The 17,125-nt window shown below is 31.2% G+C and overlaps 1 protein-coding gene across 1 annotated transcript; it reads right to left on the bottom strand.

The window, feature by feature from the left end:
• Window positions 1-5,300: 5,300 nt before the first annotated feature.
• LOC110682844 (protein FAR1-RELATED SEQUENCE 5-like) lies at window positions 5,301-17,125 on the bottom strand. Its single transcript, XM_021859189.1, has 4 exons — window positions 16,990-17,125; window positions 7,644-7,754; window positions 5,975-7,091; window positions 5,301-5,826 (listed from the first exon to the last, which is right to left on the bottom strand). Exons 1-4 carry the CDS (start codon window positions 17,123-17,125, stop codon window positions 5,301-5,303), a joined length of 1,890 nt encoding a protein of 629 aa, XP_021714881.1.

Raw genomic sequence — 17,125 nt, 5'->3', positions numbered from 1 at the left:
GTTTCTTTTTTCTATGATGGACAAAGAAAGAATAAGAAATTTAAATTGGTGTCAGTATGTCTTTGATTCACTAATAAAGAGTCATGTTGATTGGAGAAAGCAGAATGAAAAGGGGTTCTACAAAGGCCCTCTGCAATTTCTGATGGTAATATATGGTTTTATAAAATGTTCATTTATAATATGTAAAATGATTATTCATTTTATGATTATGTTCATTTGTATTTTCATTGATGTACATTTCCTATTTTGTCTTGTAGCTGTTTTACTTTGATAGGGTTCAAAGCTTGGACAAACGGCCTCCAAGAACATTCCCCATTATATCTGTTTGGAAAAGAGACATGGTTCTTGAGAGGTTGAAAATAGAGTATGAACTGGGGTTTGGTAGAGGTAAAATCTTACCTAGAATTGCTGTAAAAGTGGAAGAAAGTCCAGAGGTTAGGAAAATGATCAATAATAATGACATAAATGTTCAGTTTATTTATAATAAATTTATTTTAATAATTCTTATAATTTGATTTGCAATATAGGTTTTCTTGAATGATTTTGTTAGCCTAGTGAAAGAGACTTGTACAAACCTTTCAAGACTTTCAGGAAAATTGATGAAGGCAAAGGAAATATTTCTAGAAAATCATTTGGTGAAAAAAGTTGATGAAGTTTTAGGAAGAATGGCTACAAGGGAGCAATCAATCCTAAGCCAAGATGAAGAGTTCTATGAATCAGAGGAGTTCTTGAATGCAATTGCTCAAATAGAAAAAGATCTCGTGGAAGCAGCTGATTTGAACAAAACTAGAAACTGGAAAAAGCAGGATTATGATGTACGAAAAGCATTTGCCTTCCATTTAACTCCACCGTCTCCAGCGACTGGTAAATACAAATTATATTCTTTTTTAAGCATCATGTCATCGCTTTTAATTTAACAACTTTGTTTAACTAACAAAATTTAATTCAAAACAGGAACAGGTCCTGGTTCTTCAACACATGCCTTGATTCTTGAACCCCCAATGCAAACAGTTTCAGGATCAACTGGAAAGGCTAATGAAGGAACATCTGCTATAGGTTCAATATGTTCATACTTAATAATCATAGTATTCATTTTCAATATTTGAATGTCTAAAATAAATTGATCATATTACAGATAAAAGAAATGTAGCCCCTGCTACAACAGCAGCTGAAAAGACTATTGATGAAAGTTCAGCTTCAGGTAAAAGATGTTCATATATAATGAATATAATGATCATTTACAAGTGTATTTCATTATAATTGTTTATTTTCAATAATTGAATTTTTAATTAAACATATTTTACAGAACAAAGAAAAGTAGCCTCTGCTATAGAACTAGTTGAAAAGGCTAATGAAGGAAGTTCAGCCTCAGGTATAAGATGGTCATATAAAATAAGTATAATGATCATTTACAAATACAAGAAATTGTTTATTTTCACATAATTAAAAGTGTTATTTTTTTTAGGTGATCCAAAGAAGGGTTATTCTACAGTTACTCCTGATGATATTGATTTGAAATTGAGCATAGGAGGAAAGAATGAAGATGTATTGGAAAAAGACAAACAAGGAGGACAGGGGTAATATGAAAAACCTCACCAAACTTTCAAGATGTATTAAGTGGATATGTATATTTAAAACAATCTAAATATGTAATAAGTAAGCACAGTGTTTTATTTTGGGGATGAAGAAGTAGTGTTTATTTTTCTAAGAACAATTTGTGTTATGGTAATTTATTTTGCGAAGAACAATTAGTATTATGTATAATTGTTATATTTAAATTATGTAATTAAAGTTTTTAACTTTTTCAATATCAGAATGTTTAAAAATGATGGGTATTTTCAAGAGGTTATTAAGAATGAACATTTATTGTTGTATGATTGTACATTTATGTACCTACTAACTACCTTTGATATTTCAGTAAGAACAAGGAAAAAGATTCATCAGGGAAACTCATGGACAGGTAAACAATTTTAAATAGTAATGAACATTTTCAGATAAGTAAATATTCATTTGTTTTCAATGTTAAATTATAATGAACATTTATAGATTACTAAATGTTCAATTGTGTTGTTTAATATGTTCAGGAATGATGAAAAGAAAAACCCAATTGCAAAAAAGAGTAAAAAGGCTGGAAAGGAAAAAGTTGAAAGGTATAATTTCAAATTTATTTATATACATTTAAATGTTCATTTAATGTTCTTAATATAACTATAGTACATTTGTTGAACATCAAGACCTCAACGTGAAAAGCAAACAATTCCTCATGCTTTCCGATCACCGTACATGATCAAGTACAAAGACCTATTCAAAGATGAGAAAACAATGAACCAAATTGTAGTAGACTTTGCTCTCAGTGGTGAAGATGAAAGGTAAATACTTACTTTAATTTAATTAAAGTGGAATATATTATCTAACAATATGTTCATATATATATATTACGAAATGTTCATATTTCAGTGCACTTTTATATTATGATGGCTTGAATCTCATCAATAGACAAGAAATGAAAACACTTGGAGATGATGTTCAAGTAACAAATTGTGTGATAGATGGCTGGGCAAGAGTTCTTCATCATAAAAAGCCAAAAAGAAAAATTTACTTCTCAACAATGCTTCACGTTAGTTTTACTTCTTTTTTTATACCAAGTGTTGTTTTATATGATTATTTTATACAAAATTTTCACTAATTTTATATATCATTGTTTCTATTTCAACAGCACATTATGTGTATAAATAGAATTTGTAGAGAAGGTTCATCCATGGAAAAAAGAATTCATGCCTTCATAGAAAGAATTGACAATGAGTTGAAAATGAATAAGATTGATAGCCTTGTTGGATACAAACAGGTATTTCCATAAAGTTCATAATAAAAACGTTCAATTATGAATAGTAAAATGATCAATAACAATAAAATATTTGTTCAGGTTTTCTTCCCAGTTTCAACTTCTGAGCATTTTTTTCTATTGTGCATCAATCATATGGAAAAGAAAATTCATATTATTGACAATAGGAAACTACCTCAACATATCTCAGTCCAATCAAAGTATGAAGAGCAACCAAAAATGATGGTGAGTAATTATGTTCATTTTTGTTTGGCTAAATGATCAGTTTCTGTTTCTATTTGTTCATGTATTCTACACAATACCAAATACTAAGTATTTTTTACTATTGCTTTTATTAGCTTAAGGGATTGGCAGGATACATGAAACACCTTGGGTATGAAGATGCTGATAAAATTGAAGAGTACAAAATTGTTTTGGAGAAGATGAAATGGCGTAGCAACGAGGATCATACAAACTGTGGTGTATACATTATGAAGCACATGGAAACCTTCACCGGTGATCCTAATGAAAGTTGGATATGTGATTTAAAACCAAACAATGTAAGTATACTAAATGTTCAATTATATAATATAGAATGTTCATTTATAAAAAAAAGGTACAAAATAATAATCATTTTAATTTATTTTGTTCAACAGGTGAACCAAATTAGAACGCTAAGGATACAATACGTAGCAGAGCTGATGCTATTTGAAGAAAACACTGAAGTAATGATAAATAGAAGAAAAGCAAGAAAGTTTGCAAAGGATTAATTTGACATGTTCATTTACGAATATGCATATGATCATTGTTCAAATATAGACATATAGATTTTTTATTTTTCACAAAGTATTCTATGTTATATTTCTTATGGTTATTCGAATGCAAACAATATTTTTATCTTTTTAAGATACAGTTTATATGAAAATTGCAAATTTTATAAATTAGCTCTTATTCTTGAATATATAATACTTAATAAAACAAAATAATAAAAATGTTCATTACCAATAAAGTATATGATCATTACAAAAATCAAATATGTTTAATTACATATATTTGCAACAAAATATTGAAGTGGAGCAAAATAGTTCAACAAAACAAGTTTTTACTTGTTATTTTTTGCCAACCTCTTAGCTACATTAGTATCAAAAAATGCTAAAAACCTATCATACTTATAAGAAACATGTTGACCACCACGCTGAGTGCCTTGAACTTGTTCATCATTTGAAGAAGCTATAACTTCAATGCTTCTTGACGATGGAACAGAAACTTGAACAGGTTTTGGAGGTAACTGAACATTTCTTGGAGGTACTTGAACATTTTTTGAAGGATCTTGAACATTTGTTGGAGGAACTTGAACATTTCTTGCAGAAACTTGAACATTTCTTGGAGGAACTTGAACATTTCTTGGAGGAACACTTGAAGAAGCATGAGCATTACTTGAAAAATTTAAATCCTTCTCCTAGATAAAAAATATTAAGCATTATAATAAATATATATATACATAAAAAAAATTATAAATGAAATTTAAAAAGAGTAAATAAACCTTAGCAAGAGCAGAAATATCTTCATCAAAAGATAAATTGGATCCAAAAGAACTTTCAACAGCAACCTATAAAAAAAATTACAATTAACCAACAAAACAATAATACAAAAATTATATTTACATAATGCCAATAATTTTTAAAATAAAAAGAATTAAAAAACAAATACCTAATTAAAACCATTAAAAATACTTTCATCAAAATCATTAGAACAATAAGGATCTTTTTCTACAGAAGATGCCTTCCTAGCAACCTAAATTATAAAAACATGAAATATAATCATTCATAAAAACGTAAATGAACAAATTTAGGAAAAAAAAAGTTATAAAAATATTACCTTAGAAGGTGGGTTTTTCAATATAACCAGTTCATCAAAATCACACATAGAATTAGCATAAGAAACAGGAAGTCCAATATCATCAAATTCCTAAAACAAAAAAAATAAACATTAGTATCAAATAAAATGATCAAATATAAAAACCTTTATGTTCAATAGTACCTGAACTCCTGATTGACCTTTAGCCCTCATGTAAGGTGTATATAAAGACTTTCTCTTCCTCCAATTACCCCTAGCTTTATTAAATTCCTTTTCTACAGTACTTTTAGGCCGAACATTTCTCTCACCAACAGGTCGTTTTTTGGGAGGATCATTAACTTCATGATCAACAATTTCAACACCTTCAGCAGCCTCATTGAAATCAATTGTGCCCCTAACACTCTCAACTTTGTCTTTTAAAATATCAAAATAGAGGTCAACTTCAGCTCTTGCAGACAAAGAATTTTGACAACTAGTTACCAACTTCACAAACTTCCTTAATGTTTGCGACCTCCAAACAGTAGAGGACACCAAATTAGTTCTTGAAGAAGGTTTATCAACAGTAGTATGAGTACACATTGCAGCCTTGGTTCAACGCTTCATAATATACTCATCCGGAATCTTAGGTACACAATGTAAATGATATACACGAAGAGAATGAGAACATAACATGAGTTTCCTTGTTGAAAACAACTTCATGCCTAATCTTATCTTTACCAGATCTCGATAAATGGTATGAATATTCAGGAAAATGAAGACCAGCATCAGAATGTTCATAAGCAGTACCCTTAATGAACTCCTCTTCAAAAATAATATATGCTTGAATGGTGTACAAAGACTTAGCATGAACTAAAATGCTAATATGAGCAAAAGCAAGATGACGATTACCCCTCAATGTATTAAAATCATTTCCATTCTCTTTGCTCCTCCACTCACAGATAACATCAAGAAAAACATGGTAGAAGTCACACAAACCTTGGGTCTTATTAAGCCTTTCCGAAACAGATTTATTTGTAGTTTCACTTCGTTGAGATGATAAAACACCACCAGACCAATGCTTCTTAGAATAGGCTGGACACCACATCTCTTTAATCTTGTACAAATCACACAACCAATAATCTTTTTCACATTTATATTTCATTAACATTCTGCATAAAACATATGATCATTTGATATTGTATAAATGAACAAATTATATTATATAATGTACATATATACAAAACTAAATGATCATATTATATAACTAAAATAAACAAACTTCAAAATACATATTATAATTAAAAAAATTGTCAATACCTTTTCCAAAAATGTTCAAATTCAGCAGGGGTTTCACAATACTTGAGCAAATAACCAAACAAATCTGTAAATCCATCCAAAGCTCTCAAAGCCCCAATATGCTTCTTAGAATTTTGCTCAATGTGCCAAACACAAAGACGATGATGCACACTTGGAGGAAATACATTCCGAATACCAGCTGCAATAGCTTGAGCTTGATCTGTCATAATTGTGATAGGACTTTTGTTTCCCATAGATTTCAAGAATGTATCAAAAAGCCACACAAAAGACTCGGTTCGCTCATTGAAAATAAAACCCATACCAAACATGAGGTTATTAGCATGATGATTCATACCAACAAATGGAGCACAAATCATTCCATATTTATTTGTCCTATACGTGGTATCAAAAACCAGCAAATCTCCAAAATACTCATAATCTCTCTTTATCCGACCATCACGCCAAAAAAAGTTAACTAAACACCCATCCTCATCTTGTTCAAAGTCATAGTAAAATTCAGCTTCATCAAGTTGTCTTTTAGCAAAATATTTGATCAATTGATGACTGTCACAACCATCAAGTAAAGCTCGTTTTTCAGCAGATAAAGAATTATAGGCATCCGGTGCTGTAAATCCTAAATTAGGAGAGCCACCAACATCCTTTTTCATTGCCCTCAAGGCTGCAGAAATTTTAACTCCACTACACCTCAATGTAGACATGAATTGCAAATTTTCTTTAGAAACATTCCTTTGAGACCTTAACAAATGTCTCTTTTCTAGAGGAATCATATGATGATTATGTTTCATGTAATGCTTTGTACATGTCCATAAACCTAAACGATCAATCTTAAACTGAATAAAAGCCAAACAACCAGTTCTTATATTAAGTCTCTCATAAGTCCTTTTATTCTTTGCCTTCTCATCCTTCCAACCTTCATTGCAACAAACAAATCTTTTCATCTTCAAAGAGCCATCATTTCGACTTTTACTTTTATCAATTCTAATCCCAGATCCATGCTTAAAAGCATATTCATTATAAATATCATAAGCTTCTTCTTCAGAATTAAAATCTTTATAAAGTAACTCTGATTTAGTTGCCTCTTCAAACATAATTTCATCACTAGTACCCGCTGCATAAGCTTTTAAAAATGAACATAATAAATAACAGATATGTACCAATACAAAGCAGTACATATATAAATGATCATTTAGCATAATCAACATGATCAAAATATTTAAATAAAATAAATTATTGAATATTAGTGTAATTGATAATGATCATTTAAAATTATTCAACTATTCAAAATAATAATACACAGTACCGTAATCAACAATCAAAATCAAAAATCACAAATAAAACTAAATCAAAAACACAGTCAAATAATTATATAACAAATAAAAATAAAATAAAATAGAAATCAAAATCAGAGTACTCAAAATCAAGCTAAAACAGAGACTAAATTGATCTAAAACAAAAACAATTTAATCAAAAAAATCAAAATCATAAAACAACAAAAACAAAAGCAAAATCAATTCAAAAAACTAGCATTAATCATAATCAAACAAATCAAATTCATTAATTAACTAAAACAGAAACAAAATTAATCAAAACAACTCACATTCATCATAATCAAACTAATTACATTCATAAAACAACCTAATCAAAATAAAAAATGATCAAAACAACTTACATTGATCAACAAATGAATTCAGCAATCCAGTAGAAGACGGAAAAACAACTTCACAATGACGATCAAACTCGGAAATCGAAGAATGCTGAAGTTCACAATCACGATCAACATCTAGAATCACGAATTCATCCATAATTGAGAGAAACAGGAACGATCTAGAGAGAGAAAATGAACAAAAAAGAGACAAAAATACAAAAATTAGGTTGAAATTGAAATATATAGGTAGCTTGAACAATAAGTAAGGAAAATTAAAAGAAAAGAAGGAAAGTCAGGAAAAAAAAAAGAAAAAAAAGAAAAAAAAAAGAAAGAAAGAAAGAAAGAAAGAAAGAAAGAAAAAAAAAAAAAAACAAGAATGATCAAAACGACGTAGCTACATGGGGAGAGTAGACAACAATAGCTAAAGGAGGGTGTAGGTAAAAAATTTCATAATTTTTTCGCTACAAATTTTAACCTACACTCTACGGCAAGGAACACTGCCTGCACCCACCTCCGCGCGTGCCCCGCCCCCACCCCTTTTCATTTATGAATTTTCAATAAATTTTTTGTAATATGTTCATTTATGTATTGGTAAATGTTCATTTATAAATCATTAAATGTTCATTTTTATATAAGAGTTTTTGTTCAAATTAATATATTTTATGAATTGAATTTTAAGATTATTTTATCAATAAAAATAAGAGAAAATTTATTTATATGGATTGTTGCATTTAAATCATTTTTATTATTAGAACTATTGCATCATCCAATGTTCATTTTTGTTTATTCATGTTTCAACATATGTTCATTTTTGTATCATGAAATATTCATTTCAAGAGCCATGTGTAAGTTTTATAGTAAGATATGCATACATCTTAGAATTGTATTTATATAAATAAAGAGTTGTTAAAAAAGATTCCAATATAAAATAAATTCAATTTAATTGCAATAATAATGCATTTCCATACAACTATACTATTATATGTAATTGTTTCATAAACACGAAAGTGAACATTATTGTTTGGGTAGTTGAAAGACTATCACGAAGTCGGTTTGAACATTTAGGTTTTTTGTTTGTGAACATATTGCTTTTCTAATATGATCATTAAATTTTGTATCATTGATCATTAACGACTTGTTTACTTCTCATAAGGAAGAGCAATCAATATTAGAAATATAATTTACATACTAGATGTTTTGTATCATCTAGCTACCAATATTGAAATGAAATTCATAAAATAAAAATAAGCATTTATTTAGCTTCCAAAATGTCAAAATTTGTCTATTAAAATGAACATTGTCTCTTATATTTAATGTGTGGTATTAATATTCAAAGAACATTTTACAACATAAAAAATGAACAATTATTAAACTTGAATGAATATCTTTTAATGTGCAATTGAACATTTAATAAAATTTAAATAAACATCTATTAAAATAATTATCTGCATATATATGTGAATGAACATTTACCCATATGTAAATGAACATATATTATTGTAAATATAAACACAATATCAATATAAAAATGAACTTCAATTACCATTTCAATACATTGTCATTTAATACATTTTGTATAAATAACAGGTATATAAAATCATCTTTATTGTGTATTGTTTTTAATACATATCCTTTCTCAATATATACATCGATGTCTTCTACTTTCTTATACAATTATCCTGTGTAATAAGAGATCTAATTTTTAAACAATTAATAAACATTTACACATACAAATATGAACCCATTATTAGAAAATGATCATATATAGTGCAATATAAAAATGAACAATTATTAAAATATACATGAGCATTTTTCAATATGAACATGAACAAGTGTTAAAAGTCAAACGAGCATTAAAAATAGTTTTCATTATGAACTAAATTAACTATACCTATGGAAAATATGTGAAGAAATCGGCCAAAAATAGACATCATTAAGAGATTATTAGAATTCATTATGTAGATCGTTTATTAATATGTGAATGACCGCTTACTAATATATAAATGAACATTTATGTAAATGAAACTGAACATTCATAAAAAAATAATTTTCACTATAACCTAAATTTACATTTATATAATTTTACGAAATAGATCATATTATCCATAAAATAAGGACAATTAAACTCTGTTTTCAATTTTTATGTCCAACAATGTTGTAATCAAACAACACACCATAAATTAATTCAACACAGAAGAGTGTATATATATTAAATCACTTTTATGATAAAAAAAAGTATAAGAATTCAAGAGCTACTATCAAAATTTTAATATATTTACTGAAAATAATTGAATAATATGGCAAAAAGTTAGGGTTTGCACTTTTATTCTTCCAAAAATAACTTACAATTTGATTTTATATCCTTGCAATTGTGTGACTTCATCTCTTATATCAAAGAACGCACTTGATTTTTATAAAGAATTTCGAGTTTTTAAGTAAATATTTTTGCAAATTTTGATAAGAGAGAATGGAGAGTGAAGATTAAAAGTGTATACTAATTTTAGGAGAGAGAAAACAATGCTTCTATCTTTTTTTTTTTTGGGGTGTAAAAAGTAAACTATAGCAGTGTGTTGTTTGGGGAAAGTGGATAGTGGGGGTGTAGGTAGTGCTACCTACACTAAAGTGTAGGTATATATAATTATTTTTTCGCCCCCAAAATCAGGTCGGACCCGGTCCGCAACTTAATTTTTTGAGCCGGTTTGGGAATGCGTTTTTATGCATTTTAGTTGATTATTTTTTACTCGACCTGAAAAGCCCGCATGGCCAGACCATTTGGGACGGGTTTGGGCACAAAAATTTCGACCCAAAACTTGGCCCGACCCCGATAAGTGAGCTGATTTTTTAACCTTGTCCCGGCCCGCCCAATGATCATCTCTATCTTTGTCAAACACAAGCATGTTCTTTTTTGTCAAATATAATGTTCTTTTTCAAACACGTTCAATCACCCGAGTAACCATGAAAAATAACATGTTCTTTTTGTAGAGACTTTATGTTCTTTGTAATGTCATGTTCTTTGTCAAACACAAACATGTTCTTTTGTCAAACACAGGTATGTTCCTTTTCAAACACTCGAATGTTCTTTTTTTGGCTCATGTTCTTTAAAATATGTATAATGTTCTTTTCGGGTGCACTATACTATTTTCAGTTTGATTTTGAGTGCAGCTCATGTCAGGTTGGATTTTTTTTTTTTTACTCCTATTGTTTCATAATAATTCCAATACTTTAATCAACAGGCACATATACCAATGCACATGATGACCATTAATAATTGTAATTATATATTAATTAGAAGTACTCCATAAAAGATTCATATAATGAAAATATACTTAAAGACTAATCTAAAAAAAATTACATGAAAACACATGTTTTTTATATATTGGTTAAAAAAAATATACTTAAAGTAAGATTACAAATAGTGCAAAAGTGAAGGTGCTGGTATTATTATGAAATGGAGGGAATATGATGCCAATAATCCAAGATAGGTAAAATATTGAGTTAAGTCCACATATATATGGTTATCAAGTTTTGTCATTTTTCACATTTCGTGTGATTAAGTTTTAATTGCTAATAGTTTGGTGATTGAAGGCACACTTCTAGCTAACTATACCCAAAAAAAAATTTCACTAACCACACGGTCCACACTTCTAACTACACCAAAACATAATCACTTGAGTATAACTTAATTACCTGTCATAATTTAATGTTCATTTTCTGGTTTATTATCACATTTTCCCAACTCATCTTCTCTCTCCTCTCTTTGCCAAAGGATCTGATTTATCCACCTCCGTATATGTGCATGAGCAAACCGAGTACTTGATCAATATTTTAGAAATTGGACTTGAAAGTGATTGGAACGGGTCCTAAAATTCAGAACTAGAATTGGACCCGATTCAATCGGTCCTAATTTTAAGAATTGGAATTGGAACTAGATGGTACCAACTTATTTATATAATTATTAGAATATCATACAAATTATAATACTTATTTTAACCTTTTTTTTTATCGATTAATACATACATTTATATGTTACACATTAATAATATAATTTTTATTTTAACTAACTAGATACATTCAAATTTATTTTTTTTTTAAAAATATATATATATTAATAATGTATGTGAATTGAATAATCAGGTATGTAATGAACCAGTTCAGTTCATTTACTAACTAGATATTCAAGGGTATGAAGTATATGGGTTGTAAGTTTAGGGGAATGGCTTTGGTAATGCTTTTGTAAAGTATAACAAAGCAAACATATACATAAGTTTTACAATTTCTGCTACTTGTAGAGCATTAATGTTTCTGATATATTTCTCTAAGATCCAACTAGGAATTTGCATTTTGACAGTTTTGATCGTTACAACTTGTGTGATTAAACTAAACAAAAGCATACCCTACTGCTCTTTGATTTTGGGGATAGATAACAGGAATCTAAGGATTCTATATAGAGGAGACTTAACCTTTGGGAAAGCTGAGATCATTGAGAAGGTCAGAGACGATTTGAACAGATAAAAGTTATTATTATAATAAAACTAAAAAGAGATAAGTAAGGAGATATCAAATTTGAAGATAGAACTCCTTAGCTCAAATGAACCCAAAATTTAATCAAGCGAACATGTATGTGATATGGGGACTAGCATTACCATGAATATGAACATCTCCCGACCCTAAGATATGGACAAAAAAAGGAAAAAAGTTGTAACCCTATTTCCCTATAAAGGTTCACACCTTTACAAATCTTGATAGTGGCTCCTAGCAAGGCATCAATCAAGTATTCAAGGAGTACCGTCTTTAAGGCAATATTTTGACGAGGGGTGGAACTAGGTCGTTGAATCTAATCCTCCCTCGGTCAAACTAAATTTATAAACACTTAACAAACCTATAAACAAGTATAGAGGCAAGTCAAGGGTCGAACCCAAAGGAACGGTAATGTTCAAGCGCTCTCAATTATGCGCCTAAGCTAGGTCGAAGTCTAAGGATAAAAGGTAAACACTATAATCAACTAACAAAATGAAGAACCAAACAAATAAACACTAGGAACGAGGATCAACAAGTTATCATGACAATTATAGCAACTCGGGAACAATATGCACATCAATGGTTGTGAAGACTAATGGCAAGCTCAATCAAAAGAGTCAACAAGCTATCTCCTAGAGGTCAAACTAGCATCAACTACGAGAGACTCTAACTAGGAGCATCACCAATCAAGCTCAATCGACAATTGCAATTCCTAAATCAATGGTCCGTATCATTAGAAACTACAATGAAATCTAGCATGATTCTCAAGGCCTAATCGAATTACACACATGCAAACTTCCATTAATCACGCACTTTAATCTCAACAATTAATAATCAACACAATCCCCAAATTAAGCACAATCAATCAATCATACGAGTTTCACCCAATTCCTAGCAAACAACTACACTAACATCATCATCTAATCACAAACAACTAAAGAAATCAACAATCTATGAAGAACAATTACACTAATCAACAATCAAACATCAAAATCAAACCAAACAAATATGAAATCAAACAAAACAATAAAATGAGATAGAGTTAAGAATGTTCATTGATAATAGAGAAGATCTTCAACACAATTGTCACCATTGAATCTTCAATCTCTCAATCACCATTGAAATTCCTCACTTTCTCTCTCTAAAATCTACTCCTAAACTAACCCTAGAACAAGAGAGAAAAGCTCTCAACTAAATTAAGATTATGATCAAAAACTAGAATAATACTTCTCTAAACTCCCTTCAAAAATCGGGTTACAAAGGTATATATAGGAGGCGCGAACAAAAACCGAGCAAGGAAGTACCAAGAGAGGCGCGGCTGCACGAGCAGGGGTGGCGCGCCCGCGTATAGGGTATGCGCGCCCGCGCCCGTGCTTTGCTCGCCCGCGTAATTCTAGGTTTGTTCGATCTTCTCGTGGCTTTGTGCGTTCGCTAAGGTCGCACGATTATGATGATGATTAACACTAAAGTAGGAAGTCCCTAAACACCATGATTGTGGGTTCAACACCCCATCTTCATGAGAGCACGGCTTGAGAGCACAAGAGCTATAACTTGGAGAATCAACTTCCTTGCATCTTGAGCTTTCCAATTGCCATGAGCTTGCTCCAAAAGCATCTCCACTTTAGTAATTTACCAATATCAAGACCCGAACCTCGTACAATACCTAGAACCACGAAAATAGAGCAAATAAAGGAGAAAAGAGTAGAAAAACCAACAAAATGCATAAAAGCTACTCCCTCCGTCCCTAAATTACATTCCTCTTTCTAGCATTTATTCCTCACATAATAGAGGGAAAGAGGAATGTAATTTAGGGACGGAGGGAGTACAAGATAAGAGAGGAAAGGTAAACCAAGACCAAATGCATAAAACTAAGTATTTATTAAGCATGAAAGCTATGAAAAGAAGGAGAAAACAACCTAAATGCTCATCAAATGGGTGCCATTTATGACACCCACCAAATACCCCCAAGCTTACCTTTTGCTCGTCCTCGAGCAAAACAAAACCAAGGGAGAAATGATGAGCTTATTCAGACAAACAAAAAGAAGAGAAGAGACAATAATATACACACTAACTTACTTTCGTAGGAATCACGGTCAATTTTAGCAACTAAAGACAAGCCATTTAAATCCCTAGATCGCCCTAGAGGATGAGTGATTCTCTCATAAAGGTTTCTTAAGAGATTAACCTATAACTCTCATAATAATACAAACAAGGCAAATCATGAAAAAGGAAATCAAAGGAAAATAAAAGCAAACACGTGTTCATGAAAGGACTTTTCCAAATGTACAAGCACAAATGAATGCAAATCTTTCTAAACAAGTAAGGGAGTGCACGTTTCAAGATACCCGAGGTTGATTGAAACATAAATATGCATAGGAACTAGAGAAACGCAATCCACTTTCATCCCAAACGGTCTTACCGCGTTCTCCCTACTAGTCTCATATCTTCCCCTAGTGAGCATCTCAAAAGTTCCATGAAGAAACCGGAAAAAGAGATAATTTTGGGCTACTCAACGTCTTGACAATGCATCCCCTTTCCTTTGGCTTTAACTCATAATTCCCTCCCCCGATATATGACTCAACCTCTAGCTCGAAAGGTCTTTCCCAATGGTTGTAACGTAAGGGAAAAAAGGGTGAGGGTAGGCTTAAAATTATAGAATTTGGCGGTATTCCTAATTAGTGAAGCAAAGGGTGATCAAACCTTCTCCACATAACCAAGCAATCGCCAAACAAAAACAAACTAACTCCCCCAAACTTATTCAAAGCTATAACCACAATCATATATACAAAAAGCGTAAACGCTTCTCCCCCAAGCTTAAAGGAAGCATTGTCCTCAATGCTTGAAAAGGGGAAAAGAATCACATCAAATATTTTTGTTTTTTCTTATTTTCACTTTTTTTTTTGTATTTACATTTCTTTCAAAGAAATTGTCCATGCCTCTTTAACTTAGGACGGCTTTTACAATTTTTACATTTGCATTGTCCTTGCCTTTTTTTACTTTGGACGGCTTTTTCTATCATACAATTGCCATTATTCACAAAATATACACAAATCACAAGCTTGCTTACAAATAGAACCAATATCCAACCTTATATACCACAAACTTCCAAAAACATGACCATTTGCTTCACAAATACCAAAAATGGAGCAAAAAGAAACAAAAGGCTCAAAGTTCTAAAGATGTGGCTTGAAAAGAAGGGAAAAGGCTCAAATGGTTAGAAAAAAGGCAAATGTAAACCCAATGAACTAAATAGAAAGAAAATTAACCTAGAAAAGAAAAATTACCACCCCAAAAAGATGTCTTTGTCTTCCCTAGATGGCTCGGTCTCGTGTTTGAGAATTATAAGTCAAGATTCTAGATTAGGTCCGCAATAGTCAAGGATCCATGCCGCTCATGCAATTATATGTTGAAGGCTTGAAAAATAATGAACCTCACATGGATGTAGCACAAACTCACTATTGGTGTCAATTCGACTAAAGGAAGCAACTACCAACATGCCACAAACAAGTAGAATCCGGTTTCATGGTCCCACTAGTTCTAACCAACTACCTTAGCATATTTTATCCTAGAATCAACCAAACGTACTCTCAAACCGTGCACACCGTTACCATTTAAGAAGAAAAGAATTCAATTATACAAGTCTAAAAGTATTATGTCCAAAGTAAGAACAAAACAAAGATACATTGCAAATTTGCCTTGATAGAAACAAAAATCTTTTTGGAGTTTTTCAAAATATAAGAACATGGAAAAACATATACAAATGTGCATAGCATATGTGAATCAACATCCCATCAAACATGATAGAATACCCTCCCCCAAGCTTGAATGAGACAATACTCTCAAACATAAATCATAGAAACCATAGGAGGGGAAAACAAGGAGAGCAATCCAACAAACCAACATATGTCCAACAAGTCATCATCCACTTGAGAAAGAGCAAGGAAGGATATTACCGGATAATAGGTGGGTGTAAATACCTGAAAATGACCCAATTAAACCTTTCAAATCTAATTTCCTCAAGAATTAAACCTTGTTTCCATATGCTAGCAAAAATAGGAGTCAACCTTCCTTGATTCTTGATCCAAATAGATGCACCAAAGTATATCAAGTCATGTACCTAGAAAAATGCACACAAACATTTCCATGAGAGAAAATCTATTCTAAAAAGAAAAGAAAATGAAAGCAATAAAACACGGGTTACTTCCCGAGAAAGGCTTGCTTAAGGTTCAAGCTTGACCGCTCTAGAAAATAATAATTCAACGCACGCAAGAGCTTGTCAAATGCACTACTACACATTTCATAAGAGAGAAGGTCGGCAAATGACGCGAAAAGGACGTGCAACAAGATTGTTGCACGCAAGTGAGAAGGGAGGTGCCAAAAGAAAGAAAAAGAGGGATCAAAAGGAAAAACAAGAAAAAGAAGAAGAAGAAGAAGAAGAAGAAGAAGAAGAAGAAGAAGAAGAAGAAGAAGAAGAAGAAGAAGAAGAAGAAGAAGAAGAAGAAGAAGAAGAAGAAGAAGAAGAAGAAGAAGAATAAGGGGGAATAAAAAAAACGGAAAGAAAAAGTAAAAGGCAAATCCTCCTCACTAAAATATTTTTGGGTGGCAACATCACCCTTTCCCTTAACAATAGACGAATGAGGGACATTAAGATCATCATAGACAAGGGGGTCTCCAATAGGCTCATTGAGATAGGAAGGGAGAAAAATAGGGCAATAAGGGATGTGGTCAAACCTTTAAGAAAAAGGGGTATGAGAAATAGGCAAAGGGGTAGCTACTCCCTCAACACAAGGTCTCACATTGCCAATGAGGGCATGAAAATCAATCATAGAGTCCTCAAATGAAGATCTCTCACAATCTACATCTCCCTCAAGCTCAAAAACTCCAAAGGAATCAACTTCATCCTCCTTTGCACCACAATAAACCACCTTTCCTTCAACTATCTCAAAACCTAAGTCCTCAAAACCGCGCATGGGTGGAGGTAGAGTCAT

Source organism: Chenopodium quinoa, unplaced genomic scaffold (assembly GCF_001683475.1).
Source record: "Chenopodium quinoa cultivar QQ74 unplaced genomic scaffold, ASM168347v1, whole genome shotgun sequence".
Taxonomy (NCBI): Eukaryota; Viridiplantae; Streptophyta; class Magnoliopsida; order Caryophyllales; family Amaranthaceae; genus Chenopodium; species Chenopodium quinoa.
Note: the sequence above shows the minus strand (reverse complement) of the source record. Positions and strands in the feature narration are given on the sequence as shown.

What these genes read in the sequence shown, in the direction of transcription:
- LOC110682844 (XM_021859189.1), bottom strand. Translation starts at nt 17,125, where the DNA reads ATGACTCTACCTCCACCCATGCGCGGTTTTGAGGACTTAGGTTTTGAG. An exon ending in GCTTGAGGGAGATGTAGATT is followed by an intron (nt 7,755 to 16,989) that starts GTGAGAGATCTT and finishes TCGTGATTCTAG; the next exon opens with ATGTTGATCGTGATTGTGAA. An exon ending in GAATTCATTTGTTGATCAAT is followed by an intron (nt 7,092 to 7,643) that starts GTAAGTTGTTTT and finishes CATTTTTAAAAG; the next exon opens with CTTATGCAGCGGGTACTAGT.